At 40.7% G+C, this 26440-nt stretch overlaps 2 protein-coding genes across 4 annotated transcripts in view; one reads left to right on the top strand and one right to left on the bottom strand.

Annotated features, from left to right (window-relative positions):
- LOC128692989 (uncharacterized) overlaps positions 1-12128 on the top strand; it is a 324486-nt gene extending 312358 nt beyond the window's left edge. For both annotated transcript variants that reach the window (XM_053782420.2, XM_070081996.1), the window contains one exon: positions 9975-12128. In XM_053782420.2, the coding sequence (XP_053638395.2) occupies positions 9975-11555 (1581 nt within the window). In that variant the 3' untranslated portion in view covers positions 11556-12128. The remainder of the gene's footprint in view (positions 1-9974) is intronic.
- A 145-nt stretch (positions 12129-12273) lies between these two features.
- The window catches only part of LOC128694605 (uncharacterized), a 528306-nt gene continuing 514139 nt past the window's right edge, over positions 12274-26440 (bottom strand). For both annotated transcript variants that reach the window (XR_011391619.1, XM_070082011.1), the window contains one exon: positions 12274-14270. The gene's annotated coding sequence lies outside the window, so the exon portion shown is untranslated. The remainder of the gene's footprint in view (positions 14271-26440) is intronic.

The following is a 26440-nucleotide window of genomic DNA, read 5'->3' as shown; positions in this document are numbered from 1 at the left end:
ATGGCATTGTATAAGGGCTAGACATAGGGTCCTGCGAGCCTCAGTAGGTAGACACTGTGCTTGTCTATACAGGAACTTCAGTCTGGCATTCGCTTTCTTTACTACACTGTTCCCTATCAATTATCCTGACATGCATGGGTCAAAGGGGATTCCCAGATATTTTACTGATGAAACCAAAGTGATGGGCTCCCCATTAGACTGGACATTAAAATTATTTACCCTTCTCAGTTTATGTTTCGTGCCAAAGAGAATGGCTTCAGTTTTCCCGAGGTGTAATGATAGTTTGTTGTCTACTAACCATTTGCTGCAGGACTCCAGTTCCAGTGTTAAAACATTAGCAATAACTTGTGGGTCTTTACCTGACACTAACAGGGCACTGTCATCTGCATACAGTAGGAGTTTGCACTTGACACTGATAGGCATGTCATTGACATAACATAAGAATAATAAGGGACCCAGAATACTACCTTGGGGAACTCCACATGTTATCGGCAGGGGTTCTGATTCCGTTTTGTTGATTTTGACTATTTGTCTCCTGTTGCTAAGGTAGGACTTAAACCAGTCTACAGAACCTATACCGATAGCTTGAAGTTTCTTACATAATATATTGTGGTTGACAGTATCGAAGGCCTTTCGCAGGTCTAAGGTTACCATACCTATGAGGTTCCCCTTTGACATTTCAGTTCTCAGGTAATCCATCAGATTAATAAGGGAGGTGTCGGTTGAGTAGGATCTTCTAAAGCCCGATTGATAGTTATGGAGAATGCTGTTGTCATTAAGGTACTTAACTACTTGAGAATACACCACCCTCTCCAGAATTTTAGATATTATACTGAGTATACTAACAGGCCTATAGTTGCTTACATCAGACCTATTATTTTTCTTGAAGATAGGAGTAACTCTGGCCTCCTTGAACCCCTCCGGTATGGTATTAGTGGTGATTGATAGATTTATTATGTGAGCAATAGGGATTGACAGTTCAGAAGCACCATCTTTTAGGAACTTAGACGGGATGTTATCAGGGCCTGTGCTCTTAGTTGGGTTTAACCTGCTTAGTTCTTTTTGAACGAAGTCATGAGATACACTTACTAGTTGACAACTGTTTGGGGTTACCCCTTTATTGGTATAGTATGTTTGAAACTTATCAGAGTCTGTGTTAAAGGTATTTGATGCAGCTGGTAATTTACTTACTAGTGTTGATGCGACAGATGTGTAGTAGTAATTAAAGCAATTTGCCACCTTAGATGTTTCGTGGCATACCTCATTATCGATAGTGAGTACTATGTTAGACCTATCTACTGGCTTATGGCTATACCCCAACTGTTTTAGTTGTTGCCAGAGCTTTCTGGGGTTATGCTTATACTCTTCAATTTTTGAGCAATAGTGCTTTGCCTTTGCTCCTTTTATAAGTCTCTGTACTCTGTTCCTCACCCTTTGGAATTCATTTAGTGCTGCAATATCCTGTCTGTTTGCTTTAAATCTTTTTAGCAGCTGGTCTCTGAATTTCATATTATCTAATATCTCAGTAGTCATCCAGGGTTCAGTTCTTCGTTTAATCCTAACCTCTTTAACTGGTGCAATATTATCAAAGATGGTAGTGAACATTGTTTTGAATTTTTCCCAGGCATCGTTTGCGTCCGTGCAACTTATTTCTGTCCAGTCACAATTGTGTAGCCTATTTACCAGTGTTTCTTTACTGTAGTTTCTAGTTGACCTCATTTTTATTGTCCTGTGTAGGCCTATCCTATCCCTAGTGATTTTCCTGGTGCAGTAAATGATGAAATGATCACTAAGACCTGAGGTAATGACGCCTGACTGACTAATGTTCTCAGAGCGGTTACAAAGTATGTGGTCAATCAGGGTGGCTGAGAACTGTGTGATCTGGGTTGGTGTATTAATTAGTTGAGTGTAACTATTTTAACCTAGAATTTGCTTATACCTTTTGCATAGCCCGTTATTTTGCTGCTGAAAACAGATATTGAAGTCGCCCAGTATTATTGTCTCGCAATTGTTTTCAACTCCGGACAAGACTCTGGAAAAGTCTTCTAAGAACTGGTCCTGGGTAGGAGGGCGGTAACTAGTTCCTACTAAGATGGGTTTGGTCTTGGGAAGCAGCACTTCAAACCATAGAATCTCCAGTTTATTGTTATTTAAATCAGGTCTTGGGTTGTAAGCTAAGTCATTTCTAATGTAGGCACATACTCCACCACCCTTTCTGTTCCTAAGCGTTTTATATTGTAACCTTCTATTTTGACCTCGTCGTCAGTCACCGTATCATCCAACCAAGATTCAGAGATGGTTATAACTGCCGCCCTAATTTTGTTAGCTAGAATCTTAATCTCTGCCAATTTAGGAAGAAGTGATCTTGCATTGACATGAATAAAGTGAAGGCCTGTTTTCATAAAACAATCATAATCATCAATATATGGCAATGGGTCCAGGTAAACTGCTAAAGAGAATGGACCGATAATGAAGCCGGGTCAAAACAGGGTGTGGGATCAGAAAGGGGTCAGGGAGGAGGAAGGGTTTCACTGGGCGAAGACTCCATAATAAAGGTGCTTCTTCTGTGATATCTCCTTTCTTGTTATTTTAAGAAAAAAAAAAAAGAGAGAGAGAAAAAAAAAAAGATGGATAGCAGAGGGACAGTCACTAAGAGGCATGGAGGGGCCAAAAACTCCTCCCCTCATCTGACAGGGCCTCGAGCCCACTGGTAGTGAAGATGCAGCATGGAACCCATGCCATACCCTACCCTTCATGCTGGTAAGCCAGCACTCCGGGAGAGCAGCCTCACATCTACCGAGCTACCTCGGCGGACAAAAGAAAAGGCAGCCAGAAACCCACCACAAAGCATACCCCCTTCGGCCGCCACCTCCCAGAACCAACAGGCAGCTTCCAGAGATACACCCATTACCCAAAGGGCGCCTCGCCCACTTCACAGACATCCAGGAAGGGAGCAGGCCACCTTCAGACAATTCAGATTCCACAGCAAACCACACCACCCCTGAGTGACCTAACTGAGTGGGACAAACCCCGGCATGCCACCCCCTACCTAGAAACTATAAAGCCAGAGGGAAGGATCCCAGAGGCTACAAATAGGACAGGAAACAAAGGGAGGGTGGGGAGAGGGGAGGAAAGGGGGAAAAAGGGGGGTATAAAGATGGTGGAGTAGGGAAGGGAGGATTGGGGGTAATTAGGTTCGGTCGGAGGAAGAAGACCAAAAGGTCCAATTCCTCAGACCGATAGCCTCTTTACCACTACAAGAAGACCCCCTTAAAGAGGGGGATGACTGTTAGGTCATGGAGTGCAGCAGGGCAGTGGACAGTGCAGGGGTAGAAGGTAGCAAGAGACTGAGATAGAAATGGCTGTGAGGAGTACTAGAGGCATCGACACCAGAATTTGTGCAGTAAATCAGATGCTGTCAAAAAGTCAATGAGTGTCTGGGTTAAAGAAGAGTCCATCAGCAAGAAGAGAAGGTAAAGTAAGGGCAGTAGAGCGGAGACGACATTGGAGGTAACTTCTATGTGCTCGTTGATAAAGTGGACAATCCAACAGAATGTGGCAAGCAGAAATTGGAACCTGACAATTCTCACAGAGTGGAACAGGGTGCCTCTCCATGAGATACCCGTGAGTAAGATGAGTGTGGTCGATACCAAGACGGGAGAGAGTAGTCTCCCAACCTAGACACCGATGATAAGATGGCCAGAAACCTATACCCGGTTTAATAGAATGTAGTTTATTATAGAACAAATCAGACCAACACTGTTGCCAGTAGGTGTGAAGGTGGGTAGCAAGTACAGTAAAATAGTCTGTGAATGGAACACCTCTATTATATGAAACTGGGAGGTCATGTACTGCTGACCATGCAGCAGTGTCTGCCTGTTCATTGCCCTTTATGTCAACATGACTGGGGACCCAACAAAAAAAAAATCTTTGTGTTTGCTAGAGATATGGTGTAACCAAAGTTGGATATGAAGAACCAGGGCACGAGGTATATTTCAGTCTAAGGGATTTTGAAATGACCATAAATGGTGACACAGGCATAGATGCAATATGGATAAGTACTACAAAAATGCCATATAATTCAGCCATAAAAATGCTAGCCAAAGATAATAAATGCCCTCGCACGACACTCTCCAGAAACACTGCTGCGAATCTGATGCCATCAGAAGACTTGGAACCATCAGTGTACACTGCGAAGGCATGAGAATGAGTTCGGAAGTGGTTAAGAAAAAAGAGAGCGAGAAGCCACCATAGGCAGTTGGGCTTTTGCGCATGGATGGCAGTGGAAAAGAACAGATATGAACTGTTGGAACTTCCCAAGGGGGCAGGGAAAAGTGAGATGCTACATGAACATAGAAAGATGGTAACTGAAGAGAAGACGAGCGAATGTAGGCAAAGAGAAACGGGACAGAGTAAACAGGGGCAACGAACAAATAAAGAACATCTACTAATATCAGTGACTATCCTATATATGGAAGGATTGTGGAGGTCATGAGAGCAGTCCCATCTCTGGAACATCTTGTCTCTATCCAACTTTTCGATTCCTCTCAGTATTTTATATGCCGTTATCATATCCCCCCATCTCTCATGGCCTCCAGTGTCGTCAAGCTGATTTCCCTTAACCTGTCCAGGACTAGTCTTGCTCCAAACCTTTGCACTTTCTCTAATTTCCTTACATGCTTGGCTAGGTGTGGGTTCCAAACTGGGGCTGCATCCTCCAATATAGGCCTAATGTACATGGTGTACAAGGTCCAGAACGATTCCTTATGGAAATGTCAGATTGCTATTCTTAGGTTTGCTAGGCACCCATATGCTGCAGCAGTTATTTGATTGATGTGTGCCTCAGATATGCCCGATATTACACTCACCCCAAGATCTTTTTCTTTGATTGAGGTTTGTAGTCTCTGGCCCCCTAAACTATACTCTGTGGTCTTCTTTGCCCTTCCCCAATCTTCATGACTTTGCATTTGGTGGGGTTGAACTTCAGGAGCCAGTTTCTGAATCAGGCTTGCAGCCCGTTCAGATCCCTTTGTAGTTTTTCCTGGCCCTCGTCCAACTGAATTCTTCTCATCTGCTTCACATCACCTGCAAACAGGGATATTTCTGAGTCTATTCCTCCCATCATGTCATCCACATATATCAGAAAAAGCACTGGTCCTAGGACTGACCCCTGTGGAGCCCCGCTTGTCACAGGCACCCACTTTGACATCTTGTCATGTACCATGATTCGCTGTTGTCTTCCTAACAGGTATTCCCTGATCCATTGAAGTGCCTTCCCAGTTATCCCTGCCTGGTCCTCCAGCTTTTGCACTAATCTCTTGCGGAACTGCATCAAATGCCTTCTTACAGTTCAATAAAATGCAATCTACTCACCCCTCTCTCTCCTGTCTTGCTGCTGTCACCCTGTCATAGAACTCCAGCAGGTTTCTGACACAGGATTTCCTGTCTCTGAATTATTATTATAATCAAAAAGAAGCGCTAAACCACAAGGGCTATACAGCGCTGCAGGGTAGGAAAGGAAGCAAGGGTATTGGGCAGCAGAAGGGGGAAGGGGCAATCAGTAGGTTACAGAAAACAGCGGGGCAGGGGATAGTGCAGGGTAGAGGGTAGCAAGAGATCGAGGTAGAAAGGGCTGAAGGTATTATCAGAGTTTGTGAAGTCAGTTGTTGTCAAAAAGTCAATGAGAGAGTCTGGATGAAAGGTGGGTCCATCAGCAAGAAGGGAAGGTAAAGAGAGAGCAGCGGAGCGAAGACGACGTTGGAGGTAAATTCTGCGTGCTCGTTGATAAAGTGGGCAGTCCAACAGAATGTGGCTGACTGATAATGGAACCTGACAATTCTCACAGAGAGGAGCAGGGCGCCTCTCCATGAGATATCCATGAGTAAGACGAGTATGGCCAATGCAGAGACGGGAGAGAGTAGTCTCCCAACCTTGGCACTGGTGACAAGAAGACGGCCAGTAACCTATACTCGGTTTAATAGATTGAAGTTTGTTACCGAGTAGAGTAGACCAACGTTGTTGCCAACGGGTGTGAAGGTTGGTAGCTATTGCAGCAAAATAGTCTGTAAATGGAACACCTCTATATGAAACTGGTAGGTCGTAAATAACAAAAAGGCACAATACCGTGACTGGAACGTCGTCGTCGTAAGCTTCTCTCTTTTATGTGCGGGTTATTTGTGTATGGTAGGTCGTGTACTGCTGACTGTGCAGCAGTGTCTGCCTGTTCATTGCCCTGTACGTCAACACCTGTCCCTGAAACTGTGCTGGTTGTCACTGATAAGCTCATTCCTTTCTAGGTTCTCTAGCACTCTTCTCCTGATAATCTTCTCCATGACTCTGCATACATGTCAGTAACATTGGTCTGTAGTTTAATGCTTCGTGCCTGTCTTTTTTTTTTTTTTTTTTTTTTCAACTGGGACTACATTTGCTATCTTCCATACCTCAGGTACTCACCTTGTTTCGATGGATGTGTTGAAGACTGTTTTGTTTGTTTGTTTGTTTGTTTGTTTGTGTGTGTGTGTGTGTGTGTGTGTGTGTGTGTGTGTGTGTGTGTGTGTGTGTGTGTGTGTGTGTGTGTGTACTCGCCTATTTGTGGTTGCAGGGGTCGAGTCATAGCTCCTGGTTCCACCTCTTCACTGATTGCTACTAGGTCCTCTCTCTCCCTGTTCCATGAGCTTTATCAAACCTCATCTTGAAACTATGTATGGTTCCTACCTCCACTACAGCACTTTCTAGGCTATTCCACTGCCTGACAATTCTATGACTGAAGAAATACTTCTTAACATCCTTTTGACTCATCTGAGTCTTCAACTTCCAATTGTGACCGCTTGTTTGTGTCCCATCTCTGGAATATCCTGTCTTTGTTCACTTTGTCTATTCTGCACAGTATTTTATATGTCATTATCATGTCTCCCCTGACCCTCCTGTCAATGTGAATGAGAGAGAGAGAGAGAGAGAGAGAGAGAGAGAGAGAGAGAGAGAGAGAGAGAGAGAGAGAGAGAGAGTGTGAGTGAGTGAGTGAGTTGTCTGTGTGGAAGGATGGAGTTAGGTGGTATAACTATTTACTTTTCTATAATTAATTCAATTCAATTCAATTCAAATTCAAAGTTTAGCAAAGTTAGCAAGCCGATAACAAGACTGAGAGTCGAAGATCAAAATGAATTTTTTATGAGAGAGCCACAAAATTTGATTAACACAAGCCTATCCGATGTTATCCTGACGCCAAATGACTTCGAACAGGCGATAAATGACATGCCCATGCACTCTGCCCCAGGGCCAGACTCATGGAACTCTGTGTTCATCAAGAACTGCAAGAAGCCCCTATCACGAGCCTTTTCCATCCTATGGAGAGGGAGCATGGACACGGGGGTCGTCCCACAGTTACTAAAAACAACAGACATAGCCCCACTCCACAAAGGGGGCAGTAAAGCAACAGCAAAGAACTACAGACCAATAGCACTAACATCCCATATCATAAAAATCTTTGAAAGGGTCCTAAGAAGCAAGATCACCACCCATCTAGAAACCCATCAGTTACACAACCCAGGGCAACATGGGTTTAGAACAGGTTGCTCCTGTCTGTCTCAACTATTGGACCACTACGACAAGGTCCTAAATGCACTAGAAGACAAAAAGAATGCAGATGTAATATATACAGACTTTGCAAAAGCCTTCGACAAGTGTGACCATGGCGTAATAGCGCACAAAATGCGTGCTAAAGGAATAACAGGAAAAGTCGGTCGATGGATCTATAATTTCCTCACTAACAGAACACAGAGAGTAGTCGTCAACAGAGTAAAGTCCGAGGCAGCTACGGTGAAAAGCTCTGTTCCACAAGGCACAGTACTCGCTCCCATCTTGTTCCTCATCCTTATATCCAACATAGACAAGGATGTCAGCCACAGCACCATGTCTTCCTTTGCAGATGACACCCGAATCTGCATGACAGTGTCTTCCATTGCAGACACTGCAAAGCTCCAGGCAGGCATCAACCAAATCTTTCAGTGGGCTGCAGAAAACAATATGAAGTTCAACGATGAGAAATTTCAATTACTCAGATATGGTAAACATGAGGAAATTAAATCTTCATCAGAGTACAAAACAAATTCTGGCCACAAAATAGAGCGAAACACCAACGTCAAAGACCTGGGAGTGATCATGTCGGAGGATCTCACCTTCAAGGACCATAACATTGTATCAATCGCATCTGCTAGAAAAATGACAGGATGGATAATGAGAACCTTCAAAACTAGGGAGGCCAAGCCCATGATGACACTCTTCAGGTCACTTGTTCTATCTAGGCTGGAATATTGCTGCACACTAACAGCACCTTTCAAGGCAGGTGAAATTGCCGACCTAGAAAATGTACAGAGAACTTTCACGGCGCGCATAACGGAGATAAAACACCTCAATTATTGGGAGCGGTTGAGGTTCCTAAACCTGTATTCCCTGGAACGCAGGAGGGAGAGATACATGATTATATACACCTGGAAAATCCTAGAGGGACTAGTACCGAACTTGCACACGAAAATCACCCACTACGAAAGCAAAAGACTTGGCAGACGATGCACCATCCCCCCAATGAAAAGCAGGGGTGTCACTAGCACGTTAAGAGACCATACAATAAGTGTCAGGGGCCCGAGACTGTTCAACTGCCTCCCAGCACACATAAGGGGGATTACCAACAGACCCCTGGCAGTCTTCAAGCTGGCACTGGACAAGCACCTAAAGTCAGTTCCGGATCAGCCGGGCTGTGGCTCGTATGTTGGTTTGCGTGCAGCCAGCAGCAACAGCCTGGTTGATCAGGCTCTGATCCACCAGGAGGCCTGGTCTCAGACCGGGCCGCGGGGGCGTTGACCCCCGGAACTCTCTCCAGGTAAACTCCAGGTATAAAGATTACAATGTTGAATTTACAGAATTTGGTTGTTGTGTGGTTTACATGTAGTTAAATAATGATTACAGAGTGTACCACTAGAACGCCTAGCATGGCTAGGCATTTTGGGCAGACTTAGTTTAATTCTTTATTTTAAAATATTACAAATTATGAGGTATGTTGGTATTATGGCCAAGTGACTAAATACTAGTTTGTGAGTTTAGCAATGTGAATGCTTTTGTTTTGGCACAGTACATAGTTTCAGTATTGGAGTATCATAGGATTCATTATTTTAAGATTGAGATTAATATTTTTGTTTATGGTCAAATGGGTGAGTGTAAGTGTGAACCACCAGGTGGTATTCGTGTAGTTAGTTGATGGGGTTTATCAGGGAGATAAGATGTTTTCTAATGGTAGTTTTGAAGGTGATGAATGTGTCTGCAGTTCTAGAGTTCTCAGGTAGGGTGTTCCAGATTTTAGGGCCTTTGACATACATTGAATTTTTGTAAAGGTTTAGTCGGACATGGGGAATGTCGTAGAGATGTTTGTGTCTGGTGTTATGCCTGTGGGTTCTGTCACAACTATCAAGAAAGCGTTTTAGGTCAAGGTTGATATTGGAGTTTAAGGTCCTGTAGATGTAGATTGCACAGTAGTAAGTGTGGATGTACTGAACAGGGAGTAAGTTTAGATCTATGAAGAGTGGGGGGGTGTGTTGCCAGGGATGGGATTTAGTGATTATTCTTACTGCAGCTTTTTGTTGGGTTATTATTGGCTTTAGGTGTGTTGCTGCAGTTGATCCCCAAGCACAAATAGCATAGGTGAGGTATGGATAAATAAGTGAGTGGTATAGTGTGAGAAGGGCATTTTGCGGCACGTAGTATCGTATCTTGGAGAGGATCCCAACTGTTTTGGATATGGGTGCTGAAATTCAGGTTGTTTTCTTCCTCTATAGTTTCATTCTTCAGTTTATATACAATTATGAAAATTAATGTATGTTAATGAGGACAATACATAATCACACATTACAGATAAATTTGTTCTCACTGACTTACACTCTCCAATATAGCAGTAATAAAAAATAACTCCACTTATTACCCCTCAGGACTTTCGGAATGCCCTTAAGATGTTCATCTTGCACCGTCTGCTGCGACGCCCAATGGACTTGGATTATATGTATGGCCGCAGCTTGGTGTCCCAACACCACCACTCCATCTACCGAGCAAACATGACCTTACCCACTCACTCGTCCAGCCCACATATGGCCAATACTCAAACCACGCCTTTGATGAGCTCCCCATCACCTCTCCCTGACACACCCTTGGATGAGCTGAGATCACAGTCCTCTACTGTAAGCAGTTATGACCCTCTATCCTCACGTCATAATATGTCACCTTCCTCGTCCATTCCTCCTGCTATCATGACGTCATCAGAGGATGTTCAATATCCTTCCTCACGCCCACGAGCTGCAACAATTACTACACACACATCTCCAGCCTCATCTCGAACACGTTTAGTATCAACTGGCAATCATTCACAGCCACTGTGTTCAGATAATTTTCCACAAACACTGAATCCGAAAGATGTCACTGCTTGGCGTGCTTCCACTCTCTCCCCACTTTCTACTTCATGCACCTTGGGGCCCACAGTATCCCATCACCACACTAACACTCGGCCAAACCATGATATGACAATATGTATTGCTGACATAAATTTTACCTCAAGAGATGCCAGTGCAACATCAACCCACAGCTTCCATTCAGCTAGCTGTGATGGTGGCCAAAGTATTATAACTGATACTATGACACCGGAGGTAATCACAGAAGCTTCATTACAGACAAGCAACACCAAGTGTTGCCCAGATTCACCTTCAACAACTAAGGTGGAGCAGAAGGAAACTGTCTTCTTTGCTCAACCAGTGTCAGGTGAGAGTGATGTCATAGCTACTCGCTCATCGACATACTCTTCTCATACTTGCAGCTCAGTTCTTACTAATAGTGATACCAACAGTGAGGGCTTGATAAAACAGGTATTATTAAGTTCTTCATGCAAAGAACATTTGAATATGTCCACTTTGAACAAAACCTCATCAAACGAGACCTTATACAGTAACCCTTTACTGGATGACATCAGCATTTCTAACCAGAGTAATCTTACCAAGTGTAAAGAAGAAAGACATGGGGATGAGTCCAAGATCTTGTTAACTGAACAACAGGATAAGAAAATTCCAGTCAGGGAGTTTATTGAACCAGACAGCAATGAAGAAACTCTTCGACTCATAAACCACACTTCCCCAGTGATCCCTAATGGCAATGTTTGTAATTTTCCAGCTATGCCTGTGGATGACAAATGCAAACCATTGCATGATGAGGAACCCTCATCATGCAATGCTCCCACTCTTCCATGTTTGGAGCCCACCACAGAGGAGAATAAACTGGGGAACTGCCAAGAGAAGGCTGATGACCGGACAAGTGAGCAGTCATGTGTTTCCAAAGAGTTTGGTAAATACCTCCCACAAATATTACGAAGGAGAGAAGGTGGTCTAAGGAGTAAATGTTCTAAAAAGAAACGAAACTGGTGGACAGAACTGATGAGGCAAAAATCTTATCATGGAATCTCATTCGAATTAAAAAGTTCAAAGCACATGAAACGGGCCCAGAGTATAAGTGGTGCTCTAGATTCCTAGTACTCTATGACTTAGATATAATTATTTTTCTGTTTGAGTGTTATATGCTCTCTGCATCTTCAGGAAGTATAGCCATCAGAACATATGTGGCAAATTATATTGATCTTGTATTCACCCCGGCTATTTACAGTAATACTTCTTAAAAGAAAACAGTATACAAGATAAATACCCATGCATACACCAGTGACCTTTATATACTGTACTGTGGATGCTGGTGGAAATGCATTTGTGTGTATTATTTTCACAATTTGAATGTATAGCAGAATAGTGTATTTGTAAAGTGATAAATATACATGAGGTCAGGAGCCACAAATAATATGATGCTTGTCAGCCTCCTGACTGTGACTTTCACTACTCAACACTTAGGACCCACCACCAGTTTTATCAAACTCTTATGTTCTGAATTTCCCAAAAATGAAGAATAGCGTGCATCTAACTAGCTATTTGCGTTTCATCACTCAGATGACCAAAACCATATCAGCATTCTAATACCACAAATGTATTTGATACTTTCATCCACTGTTAGGGAAAACAAATGTTAGAATTTTTAAGAATATGGGACCAGATAATTATCAAATGTTGTGACAACCATGTTCACAGTCACTACTTTTGCACTCCTTATTTTCTATCTATTTGCCCATCACTCTATATAGTGACAAGGCATACTGATCCTACTGTAATTCTCTAAACTTTTGGGGAAAATTACCGAAGACAGAAATATCATTAAGTTTTATTCATGTTAGTAAAAACCTTAAAGCTTTTACTTTGTACCCAGGAGGAAAAAAAAAGTACATTATTTTTTCTTCTACATTACACTATATCACATTTATTTATCTGAGAATATTCCTCTCACTCTTTCTCCCTAACCACAGCCTTTGTCCAGCTGTCTTAACTGTCTCAGAATTACATTGCACAACAGATTTTTTAAATATCAAACTTATTTCCCATTCTATGTACATTAACAACTCAAGTGCCACTTAACAGAACGTCTGCTTCCAGTGTTTACTACTCTTGATATTAGAAAATACTTTCAATGCTGTCGTTTTTACACAGAAAACTGCAGTACTGAAGCAATGTTAGAGTACAACTGCCTCATATCTATTGGCATGTGGGTGTACTGTTTTATGCCTTGAAGTAAGTACTGGATTTGCCATATATATTAATAATCCTCTTTAGACTATGTCAGTAAAGACATGTCTGTTTTGTGTTATGAATATATAAAGTCATGAACATACATGTTTATATTGCCTGCATTGCATTACAGCATTTGTGTCTATGCTAGTGTTATGGTACTGTACAGTGGAGCCATGGTTTTCGTATGCCTCAGCTTTCGTAGAATTCGGTTTTCAATTACTTTTTTTTGTCAAAATTTTGTCCCAGTTTTCATACATCCGCTTAGTTTTCGTAGAGTTGAAAATAGTCCATACCAAACGCGTTCGTGTGACTCAGCCACTCAAGTGCCCACACAAAGCATCCCATGCATTTGTGACTCAGTCTGCCTTTGTTTCTTGTTGAGTGAGCATCACCCCACGTGTTCATCCAAAACATTTCATAATAATCCATTGTTTTTTGTGCTTGTTCATTGAGTGTGATTGCTAAATAAGAAACCATGGGGCCAAAGAAAGTTCCAAGTGTGCCTTCTTCAGTAATAAAGGACATGTGTGCAAAGTGGAGTGAAATATCACCCTAACAAGGCTGTAGCAAGCCGTGTCTGCAACATGTTCAATAACAATGCCTTGTCCCATTTTAGGCAAATTTTAAACAGATGCCAAAAACAGACCTCTCTGGACAAATTTTTTGTGCAACAGGGGTACAGTGACTCAAGCTGGTCCTAGTACCAGTAAAACATAAAGAAGGGAAGTAACCCCAGATAGGGCCTTGATACCTGAAGTTCCTATGGAAGGAGATTCCCTTTCCAAACAAAAACCTCTCCTCCTCTCTCTTCCCTCCTCATCATCTTCCATAAGCCAACAAGTCTTCAAAAAGGTAAAAGTGATGTTAAATGTTCACTTATCCATTTCACTAGTCATTTATATTTATTTCTCATTGTTTTCTGTATGTAAAATTATAGTTATTTTCTATAAAATGTATTTTTTGTTAATATTTTTGGGTGTCTGGAACAGATTAATTTGATTAGCATTATTCCTTATGGGAAATACTGCTTCAGTTTTCGAATGATTCGGTTTTTGTCAGACTTTTTAGAATGGATTAATCACGAAAACCGAGGTTCCACTGTATTTGTATTATGTCAAGAGTGCTAGGGAAGCTTTCAATGATTTGCATATATTCTTTGAAGTGTGTCAATATGAGGATATGCATTTATTGTAACAGAATGTATGTCAACAAAAGTGTGTCAACTTGCTGTTTCTTAGTTGCACATTTTATGGGCATCAGATCTGAGGCAGCTGTACCCAAAACTTAGTGACAACATATAGAGTAAAACTAGACAGGACATTTATCAGCCTTCAAGTTGCATAACACAGCAAAGCCTTAGAAAACACAGCAAATATTCAAGATTTTCTGTTCAACTGTGTGGTATCTGTCATCAACTTTAGACAACTATGCTGACTTGCATAATTTTTTTTATTGTAATTCAATGTTATGTTCTTTTCTTCATTCTTTATTTTTAACAAAATGTTCACTCTGAGAACTTCATTTTCTTGATAAGTATCCGGATTTGTAGAACTGCGCCTGCATAATCCCACAGTCAATGTTCTGTTGTGACAATCACTGCATTAATTCAACCTATTTATCACATAAATTTGTCATTTAGTTTTCACTGTAATATAAAACAAGTTCAAGTTCAAGGACACAAGTGCAACTAATGTGACATTTTATTGTGGCAACGTTTCACTCTCCAGGAGCTTTGTCAAGCCTACAAACAATATATGGACACAGAAGGTATATATAGGCTTAGAGTGAGGTGTAATACTACTGGGAGAAGTAGTAGTAGTAGTGATATAAGTTGTAGTAGTAGTAATAATACAATATGGTAGAACAATCACTTGCACATAAAAGCTATTACTTGGGCAGCATAAAAATAGGTTAGACAAATATTTCTATTGGAGGTTAGACTAGAGAAGACATGTTTCAGTGTTCATCTTCTGTAATGTGCTTATGTAGTATTAGCAGGAGAGACTATGTGATGGCAGGATTTACTATTTTCAGGAGGATTCTTGCTAAGACTTCAGAGATGGTGATGCTGCCTTTGTTTAGTTTAATTGTATTAGAAACAGTGATTAGTGCTGATTCAAGGCACTTGCGTCTGCAGAAATTAGTTTCTTTGATCACTAATTGGGCGTCCTTGAATTTCATGAGAGCATTGGTGGAATTTCGGTGTTGTACGCAGGCATTGTTCAAGTTATTGTTCCTACATGCATAAATGTGTTCATTGAGGTGTGTTTTGAGATTTCTTGCTGTTTCACCTACATAAATCCTGTCGCAGCCTCCACGCAGTATAGTGTAAACCCCTGCATTGACTGGTTCATGGTGCTTGGATTTTATCCTGGTTAGATCTTTTATTGAAGTGCTGGAGGTGATGGTGACTCTAGTATTAGCTCGTGCAAGTACTTTAGAAACGTTCAATGCAACCTGGCTGTTGGGAAGGATTATAACTTTGTTAGGAGTGACGTTGGTGCGTGGAGAACTAATGATCCGAAAAGCTCTTTTCTTGCAGTCTTTGATGAAAAAGGAAGGAAAATGTAAATCAGTGAAGGTTTGGTGAATGTATGTACATTCCTCATCAAGAAACTCAAGAGTACAAATTCGGAATGAACTTGGGAAAAATCCAATGATGATGCCTCTTTTGGTATTAGTATCTTGACTGGAATAGAAGTGTGTGAGATTATTTTTATTTGTAAGTTTCTGGTAAACTTGAAATCTTAGGTTGTTATCTACTTTGTGAATAAAGTACTTTCACAAGCTAACACTAGAGTCACCATCACCTCCAGCACTTCAATAAAGGATCTAACCAGGACAAAATCCAAGCACAATAACCCAGTCAATGCAGGGGTTTACACTATACCCTGTGGAGGATGCAACAGGATTTATATAGGTGAAACAGCAAGAAACCTTGAAACACGCTTCACTGAACACATTTATGCATGTAGGAACGATAACTTGAACAATGCCTGCATACAACACCGAAATTCCACCAATCATCTCATGAAATTCTAGGACATCCAATTAGTGATCAAAGAAACTAATTTCCACAGACACAAGTGCTTTGAATCAGCACTAATCGCTGTTTCTAATACAATTAAACAAAACAAAGGCAGCTTTGCCATCTCTGAAGTTTTAGCAAGAATCCTCCTGAAAACAGTAAATCCTGCCATCACATAGTCTCTCCTGCTAATACTACACAACCACATTACAGAAGATGAACACTGAAACAGGTCTTCTCTAGTCTAACCTCCAATAGAAATATTTGTCTAACCTATTTTTATGCTACCCAAGTACACCTACCATCCGACTTACGACCTGCTCGACTTACGACCACTCGACTTATGACCGTGTTTTTTATACTATGCCAAATTTCTGGGAAATAAACAACTATTTGTGTTGTACAAAGTGTTTATCCTAAACCTTACAGTATAAAATACAGCACTAACAGCATAAAAAGTAAAGTAAAACGTGAAATACCAAAATAAAACAATAAAATAAAGTCATTACAAAAATGTTTTGTTGATATTCAGTAGTAAAGTTCGACTTACGACCATTTCGACTTACGACTGGTTTCTCGGAACCGAACTCGGTCGTAAGTCGGACGGTACCTGGAGTTTACCTGGAGAGAGTTCCGGGGGTCAACGCCCCCGCGGCCCGGTCTGAGACCAGGCCTCCTGGTGGATCAGAGCCTGATCAACCAGGCTGTTGCTGCTGGCTGCACGCAAACCAACATACGAGCCACAGCCCGGCTGATCCGGAACTGACTTTAGGTGTAATAGCTTTTATATCCTTTTACTCATGTGCAAATTAATTGTATTACTGCTACTACTACTACAACTTATATTACTACTACTATTTCTACCAGTAGTATTACACCTCACTCTAAGCCTATATATACCCTCTGTGTCCACGTATTATTTGTAACGGCTTGACAAAGCTCCTGGAGAGTGAAATGTTGCCACAATAAAATGTCACATTGGTTGCACTTGTGTCCCTTTACTTTAATTAGTAGGTAATTCTACAAGCATTTACAAGTTCAAGTTCATATATATGTATATAAATATTGTCTTAATTATATTACACCAAAACTCTCCTCTTAATATTTGTAATTCTTTCATAGATGTTTTTTATCCATCCTACTTTCTACAGGACTGTTATAAGTCTTTTGTATTCTTTTCTATACACTGCATTATATATCCTATGTTTTAGTATAAAATGCAACTTGTAGCAGGTGTGCCTGTATGATGTTATTGTATATATTTTATGCTCACTGCTGAAGCTAGTGTACTCATATTTTACTAGTCAAACTTCAAAATGGCAACTTTATGTCTATCAGTGACTAATTTTTTTTTATGGCAACAGAGTCTAAACAGGTCAAACTTTGTGTAAACAATGCATGGTACATCATTTTTCCAGAGAGACATGTAAATCATGTACAGTAAATGAATTCAAAGTATGGACAAAGGACATGTGGTTAAATTTCAATAAACCAAGTTCCAAAAGCTCTATTTTTAATGCTACAGCATATATATGTCTGACTTATCAGTTGTCACTGTCACATGATGGATAAGATGGATATGCTAGTTGACAAGTACATACACAAGTTGCCAGACCTTGTTGTCCTAAGTGTTATTAAACTCATGTTATTGTGGGAGTTTGTATTGACTCAGTGTCCACATTTATTACATGTACCCTGTATGTATAAATAAATTATTAATAATAATACTCCTATATATATATACATTATATATATATATATATACACATTATATATATATATATATATATATATATATATATATATATATATATATATATATATATATATATATATATATATATATATATATATATATATATATGTGCATCTCTTGGGTATCTTTATTGAGGAAACGTTTCGCCACACAGTGGCTTCATCAGTCCAAACGTAGGAGAAACTTGAAGAACAGGAGGAGAATGAGGTAATCAGTCCCTCAACCTTGACTCGATGTGTTCAGTCCATCAATCTTGAATAGAATACGGCATATCAGCGGAGAAGCAGCTTATAAACCGCTGATATGCCGTATTCTATTCAAGATTGATGGGCTGAACACAACGACTCAAGGTTGAGGGACTGATTACCTCATTCTCCTCCTGTTCTTCAAGTTTCTCCTACGTTTGGACTGATGAAGCCACTGTGTGGCGAAACGTTTCCTCAATAAATATACCCAAGAGTTGCACATGTGTCTAATTTATCAACATGTCGGTTCTCTGAACCATTCATCTACAAATATATATATATATAAATATATATATATAAAGGCAAAGGGGATAAAAGAGAGTGCAAAAATTATAGGGGGATAAGTCTGCTGAGTATACCTGGTAAAGTGTATGGTAGAGTTATTATTGAAAGAATTAAGAGTAAGACGGAGAATAGGATAGCAGATGAACAAGGAGGCTTTAGGAAAGGTAGGGGGTGTGTGGACCAGGTGTTTACAGTGAAACATATAAGTGAACAGTATTTAGATAAGGCTAAAGAAGTCTTTGTGGCATTTATGGATTTGGAAAAGGCGTATGACAGGGTGGATAGGGGGGCAATGTGGCAGATGTTGCAAGTGTATGGTGTAGGAGGTAGGTTACTGAAAGCAGTGAAGAGTTTTTACGAGGATAGTGAGGCTCAAGTTAGAGTATGTAGGAAAGAGGGAAATTATTTCCCAGTAAAAGTAGGCCTTAGACAAGGATGTGTGATGTCACCGTGGTTGTTTAATATATTTATAGATGGGGTTGTAAGAGAAGTAAATGCGAGGGTCTTGACAAGAGGCGTGGAGTTAAAAGATAAAGAATCACACACAAAGTGGGAGTTGTCACAGCTGCTCTTTGCTGATGACACTGTGCTCTTGGGAGATTCTGAAGAGAAGTTGCAGAGATTGGTGGATGAATTTGGTAGGGTGTGCAAAAGAAGAAAATTAAAGGTGAATACAGGAAAGAGTAAGGTTATGAGGATAACAAAAAGATTAGGTGATGAAAGATTGAATATCAGATTGGAGGGAGAGAGTATGGAGGAGGTGAATGTATTCAGATATTTGGGAGTGGACGTGTCAGCGGATGGGTATATGAAAGATGAGGTGAATCATAGAATTGATGAGGGAAAAAGAGTGAGTGGTGCACTTAGGAGTCTGTGGAGACAAAGAACTTTGTCCTTGGAGGCAAAGATGGGAATGTATGAGAGTATAGTTTTACCAATGCTCTTATATGGGTGTGAAGCATGGGTGATGAATGTTGCAGCGAGGAGAAGGCTGGAGGCAGTGGAGATGTCAAGTCTGAGGGCAATGTGTGGTGTGAATATAATGCAGAGAATTCGTAGTTTGGAAGTTAGGAGGAGGTGCGGGATTACCAAAACTGTTGTCCAGAGGGCTGAGGAAGGGTTGTTGAGGTGGTTTGGACATGTAGAGAGAATGGAGCGAAACAGAATGACTTCAAGAGTGTATCAGTCTGTAGTGGAAGGAAGGCGGGGTAGGGGTCGGCCTAGGAAAGGTTGGAGACAGGGGGTAAAGGAGGTTTTGTTTGCGAGGGGCTTGGACTTCCAGCAGGTATGCATGAGCGTGTTTGATAGGAGTGAATGGAGACAAATGGTTTTTAATACTTGACGTGCTGTTGGAGTGTGAGCAAAGTAACATTTATGAAGGGGTTCAGGGAAACCGGCAGGCCGGACTTGAGTCCTGGAGATGGGAAGTACAGTGCCTGCACTCTGAAGGAGGGGTGTTAATGTTGCAGTTTAACTGTAGTGTAAAGCACCCTTCTGGCAAGACAGTGATGGAGTGAATGATGGTGAAAGTTTTTCTTTTTCGGGCCACCCTGCCTTGGTGGGAATCGGCCAGTGTGATAATAAAAATAAATAAAAAATATATATATATATATATATATATATATATATATATATATATATATGTTGTGCCGAATATGTAAAACTGGTCAATTAGCAAGAACTCATTTAAAATTAAGTCCTTTCTAAAATTTTCTCTTATACGTTTAAAGATATATTTTTTCATTAATGTTGATGTAAAAATTTATAATTTTGCACCAAAAGGAACCTAGAAAACTTACCTAACCTTATTATAACAAGTGCAATTTATTTTAGCCTAACCCAACTAAATATATTTTAGATTTGTTTACAATAATTTAATACTAAACAAACACAGTGAAATATATTTTTTCGTTAGGTTCAGAATGATTTTGGTGAAATTACTGCATACACAAATTTTCACTAGTGTTTCCCTACTTGACCACATCTGGACCAACACCATATCCCCTTTAAAATCAGGCATAATTACAGATAATACCACAGACCACTACCCGACTTTCCTCATAACAACTCTTGGTAAATTACCCCAAGACACTACTAAAGTCACCTTCAGACTTCACAATGAGGCAGCCATTAATAACTTCACAACAGCAGTAGCAAACATTGACTGGCACACTGAGCTAGAAAACTATACAGATATTGACGAATGTATTAATAATTTTCTAAAAAAGACCCAATACCTCTATAACAAGCACTGCCCTAAAAAAACTAAACAGATGACAGCTAAGAGACTGAACAGTCCCTGGCTAACACCCAGCATTCTCAAATCCATAAATACAAAACACCAATATGAAAAACAGTACAGAATGGGTCACATAACCAGAGACCAAACAAAACGTTACTCGTCAATCCTAACCAGCCTGATAAGAAGGGCAAAAAAATTGTATTATGAGAACAGATTATCCAACTTACGAGGTGATATAAAAAAGACCTGGAAAACCCTATCAGAAATTCTAGGAACAAAAAAGATATCACGAAATAGCGAAATAAAATTAGCAAAATCAGATGAACCCCAACTCCCACCAACAGAAACAGCAAACAGACTCAATGATTTCTTCTCCACTATAGGACAAAACCTTGACAATAAAATCCCAAGCTCAGATACCCCACCAAATGACTACCTCACCGGCAACTACCCGAACACACTGTTCCTAGCTCCGACTAACCCATACGAAGTCTCCCTTATTATCGACACACTAAAAAACAAGGCAGGAGATTTAAATACCTTACCACCCTTTATATATAAAAAAGTGTCACAAGTGCTATCACCAATCATTGCAACACTCTTTAACAAATCCATTGAATCCTCCACCTTCCCTACAGTACTCAAAATAGCAAGGGTCACCCCGATCCACAAAGGAGGAGACCAAACAGAGTTGAATAACTATAGGCCAATATCCAACTTACACCCTCTCTCAAAAATCTTCGAAAAATTAATTCATAAACGAATCTACTCCTACCTTATCTCCCAAAACATACTCAACCCCTGCCAATTTGGATTCAGGCCTAATAAAAATACTAATGATGCTATTATACACATGCTAGAACATATATACACTGCAATAGAGAAAAAAGAAGTCCCACTGGGGATCTTCATTGACTTACGTAAAGCTTTTGATACAGTTGACCATGACTTGCTCCACGTAAAATTGTCACACTATGGTATAAGAGGGCACTCCCTCAACTACCTCAAGTCATACCTCAGCAACAGAAGCCAATATGTGTATGCAAATGGGGCAAACTCCTCTGCACAACCAATTACAGTTGGTGTCCCACAGGGAAGTGTCCTTGGCCCTCTTCTCTTTCTCCTATACATAAATGACCTACCAAATGCTTCGCAATTACTCAAACCCACACTATTTGCAGATGACACTACATACGTCTTCTCCCACCCGAGCCCAGTCACGCTAGCCAATACTGTAAATACCGAATTACAGAAAATATCTACCTGGATGAGAACTAACAAACTTACACTAAACATTGACAAAACCTACTTCATTCAGTTTGGTAACAGAGCTACAGATGTCCCTCTTAACATAATGATAAGCGGATCACCTATCACAAGGCTAACAGAGGGAAAATTCTTAGGAATCCACCTTGATAATAGACTCAAATTTCATACACATATACAACAAATTTCTAAGAAAATTTCCAAGACTGTAGGCATACTATCGAAGATACGGTACTATGCTCCACAGTCAGCCCTCCTGGCCCTATATCACTCTCTTATTTACCCCTATCTCACCTATGGAATTTGTGCATGGGGCTCAACAACAAGTAACCATCTCAGACCACTAATTACCCAACAAAAGGCTGCAGTTAGAATGATAACAAATTCTCACTATAGGCAGCACACTCCACCAATATTCAATACACTAAACCTCCTCACCATACAAAACATCCATACTTACTACTGCACCTATTACATACATAGAACACTTAACTCTGATATTAACCCTCCCCTCAAACATCTCCTTGCCAACCTCAACAGAACACATGACCATAACACAAGGCACAGATCACTCTTTGATGTTCCTTGTGTCCATCTCACACTATGTAAAAACTCAATGCACATAAAAGGCCCTAAAATCTGGAATTCATTACCTGTAAATATAAAAGAAACACTACCTGTTTATAAATTCAAGTCTCTTCTCAAAGATCACTTACTCACCCAAAACCAAATAAATACTGAATAACTGAACCTTATAAATTGTATATCTTAAATGTTTCTCACAATTATATCACATAAATGTTAAACCTAAAACCCAATCTAACTTTATTATTTTTTAAATACACTACCTAACAGAATACTCCATTCTACTGAATGTACAACAATGCATACAACCATATGACCTGTCTTTGTAATACTCACTTGTGCTTTATAGTAACCTGTTTACATTAATGTTTTATCACTGATTTCATCATTGCTTAGTTAATCTTAAGTTAATTTTAAGCCAGCCCGTAATGCTATGCATAGTATAAGTGGCTTTGGCATACTGCTCTTACCTGTATTTGTTGTACCTCTGTATGTGTGCTCAAATTTTTAAATAAATAAATAAATAAATAAATAAATAAATATGGCAAGATGAGCGTTGCTATTTAAGCCAAGATTGCAAGTTCTGCCTATTCGGCATGATATATATATACATATACACATACATACATACATACATACATATACATAACAAACCACATGGGGATGGAAATCTTTATTTCAAGATCTTTCACACTCTCATGCATCTTCAGGAACTATGCAATGTTGCAAGGCAGCAACAGATAAGATGGGAAATTCTCCGAGGCAAGATAGAAGGTATCAGTGGCAACCCATGTCACAGAGTGAGGGCCACCACGAACCCCAATGCCTACCCCCCATCCCCTCACACCCTTCCAGGGTAAGGGGAAGTGGGGTACCACAGAGGTTTACAGAAAGCAAGTTACAGAATACAGTGGACCCCCGGTTAACGATATTTTTTCACTCCAGAAGTATGTTCAGGTGCCAGTACTGACCGAATTTGTTCCCATAAGGAATATTGTGAAGTAGATTAGTCCATTTCAGACCCCCAAACATACACGTACAAACGCACTTACATAAATACACTTACATAATTGGTCGCATTCGGAGGTAATCGTTATGCGGGGGTCCACTGTATTAAGGAAGTATAGGAGTCACCCCAAAACCTTATCTAATCGATATCAACTGAGCTATTGCCATGTGGAATCATTTTACCCAAGTGATTAATACACCAGGCACTCAAGCTATATGTAACATTGCATTATTATACAAATTAGAGTAACTAGTTGTCACCCTATACTATCATATGTCAAAGAATGTTCTAGAAGAGCCAACAGAGACGGGACTCTAAACATATCTCCACATACTTACCTAATACCAACATATTTACCTATCCTGCTCCATAATAATAGCACTGTTTCTTAACACCATGAACCCAGAGGCAATAAGTCACTCTACCTGACCTCTCTAGGCTATCATAAGAAACTCCTATATATGATATTGTGCAAGTTGTAGTCACATAAACTTGTGTAACTGTAGTTGTATGCAGAGCCTCAGCAGACTTACTAATACTATGGAAATTCCCATATACGGCACTAGCAAAGGTGGAATGCTATCTCCAGTGGGTGAAACGTGTGGAACAGTCTATCATAGCCTACCCTTAAAACAAAACTAGAGTCATTATTTTTAATATGAGCATCTGTAATCTTTCCAACCATGGGAATTAACAGTTTAACTAGCCATTTGGATAGGTTGTATGTGGCTGAGTCTACTGAACTTATAATAGGGAGGGCTGTATTCACTGGATAGGGCAAAGTTCCTGACTGGGCTGACAGAGTGGAGTGGAGTGGTGACACTAGCCAGGAAGCTTCTCTCATGTTATGTGAGAGGAGCTGGGTGATGGTGCAAAAAGACATGTGAAACTACTTGAGCTGAAGATTTCCATCACCCATGGTTTGTCTCGTATACATCCATACACACACATACACATACATACATATATACTTACATACACAGACACAGACACACAGACACACACACACAGACACACACACACACACACACACACACACACACACACACACACACACACACACACACACACACACACACACACACACACACACACACACACATATATAAACAATTGTAGACAGGTGATCTTAGCAATGCAAGACAAACCACGGGGGGGGGGGGGGAATCTTTAGCTCAAGTACTTTCACACTTCTCAGTGCACCATCAGGAATTATGCAATGTTGCAAGGGCAGCAACTGAAGAAATGAGGGAAAATTTTCTCAGAGCAGTGCAGTGTGGGGTGACACCAGAAGCCGGAGCTGGTGTCACCCCACACTGCACTAGATAAAGATAGGATAAAGATAAAGATTTATTTCTTTGTAAAGGTTACAATGTGTAATTACTACTTTGGTTTGCTAAGTACAAAGAATGCCACTATCATGCCAGGGCATTTCAGGCAGACTAATCCTAGTACAGTAGGGCCCCACTTACACGGCAGGTTATGTTCCAGGCTACTGCCAGAAAGCAGAATGCCATTTTTTCCACTTATAAATGTCAGATAATAAGTTTACACTAACATACATTAAGTTAGCAATAGAACAAGGCATTAAAAGCAATAAAAAGTAAATACATACACAGTACACTCATTACTTACATCAAAATATTTGTAGTCTTAATGTAGGGTGAGAAGTGAGTAGTATTTATTGTAACAAGTTAGGTGTGGTAGGTATGGCAGCCAGCCAGGCCAAACTACCCAACCCCACCCACGCATAATATACTTCGACATTTAAAAAGCCCTTGAGCGATAAAATGCATTTAGTGCACACTCATTACTTACCTTAAAATATTTTTAGTCTTAAGGGTGCAAGGTGAATAGTAGGGTAGGTAGGTATCAAAGTGTGGTAGGTATTGTAACCCCATCTGGCCACCCCACCCACATTATATATTAGGCATTCAAAGTGCAATATAGTGATAAAATGCATATACAGCACAATCATTCCTTACCTTAAAATATTCAAGTAGGGTGCAAGGTGTAAAAAAAAGGTGTAAAAAAGAGAGAGAGAGAGAGAGAGAGAGAGAGAGACAGAGACAGAGACAGAGAGAGAGACAGAGACAGAGAGAGAGAGAGAGACAGAGAGAGAGAGAGAGAGAGAGAGACAGAGAGAGAGAGAGAGAGAGAGAGACAGAGAGACAGAGAGACAGAGAGAGAGACAGAGACAGACAGAGACAGAGACAGAGAGAGACAGAGAGACAGAGACAGAGAGACAGAGAGACAGAGACAGAGAGACAGAGACAGAGAGAGACAGAGAGAGACAGAGAGAGACAGAGAGAGAGAGAGAGAGAGACAGACAGACAGAGAGAGAGAGAGACAGAGAGAGACAGAGAGAGAGAGAGACAGAGAGAGAGACAGACAGAGAGAGAGAGACCGAGAGAGACAGAGCGAGAGACAGAGAGACAGAGAGAGACAGAGAGACAGAGACAGAGAGACAGAGAGAGACAGAGAGAGAGAGAGAGAGAGAGAGAGAGAGAGAGAGAGACAGAGAGAGAGAGAGAGAGAGAGACAGAGACAGAGAGAGAGAGACAGAGAGAGAGAGAGACAGAGAGAGACAGACAGACAGAGAGAGAAGGCAGACCTCTCTTCTGAACACTTTGCTACCAAAATGCAAGTTCCTGATCCAGCAAGGGACCCTCCTTGGCTAGCTGCAAGAACTGTGTCAAAACTGTCAGTGGTGACAATAAGGCAGGAGGAGGTGCATTTCCTTCTTAAATTGCTTGACCAAGAAAAGGCTGTGGGCCCAGACAAGTTGAGCCCAAGATTGTTGAGAAGATGTGCAGACCAGCTAGCAGCACCTCTAACTCGCATCTTTCAGCACTGCCTAGTACAGTGTAAATGGCCCTCTCTATGGAAAGAGGCAAATGTAGTCCCTGTTCACAAAAAGAAGAGCAGAGCAGAAATCAACAACTACAGACCAGTGTCACTCCTGTCAATCACTGGTAAGATCCTTGAGACAATAATCTCAAGACAAATGACAGAATTTTTTGACTACCACTCACTACTTTGTGATCATCAATATGGCTTCAGGAAAGGTTACTCTGCTGCTGATCTGTTGTTAAACCTCTCCACTAAGTGGCACCAGCCACTGGATGAATCCAAAGTCAGCTGTGTGGTAGCACTGGACATTGCTGGCGCTTTCGACCGGGTGTGGCACCAGGGCCTCTTAGCAAAACTTCAAGCACTGGGAATTGCAGGCTCTACGCTATGTCTCCTCAGTGATTACCTTCATGGTAGATCTCTAAGTGTAGTTCTCAATGGAACGGAATCAGCAAGACATCCTATTGGGGCAAGTGTTCCAT

This window comes from Cherax quadricarinatus, chromosome 6, assembly GCF_038502225.1.
Source record: "Cherax quadricarinatus isolate ZL_2023a chromosome 6, ASM3850222v1, whole genome shotgun sequence".
Lineage (NCBI taxonomy): Eukaryota > Metazoa > Arthropoda > Malacostraca > Decapoda > Parastacidae > Cherax > Cherax quadricarinatus.
This window is presented reverse-complemented; position numbering and strand designations above follow the sequence as displayed.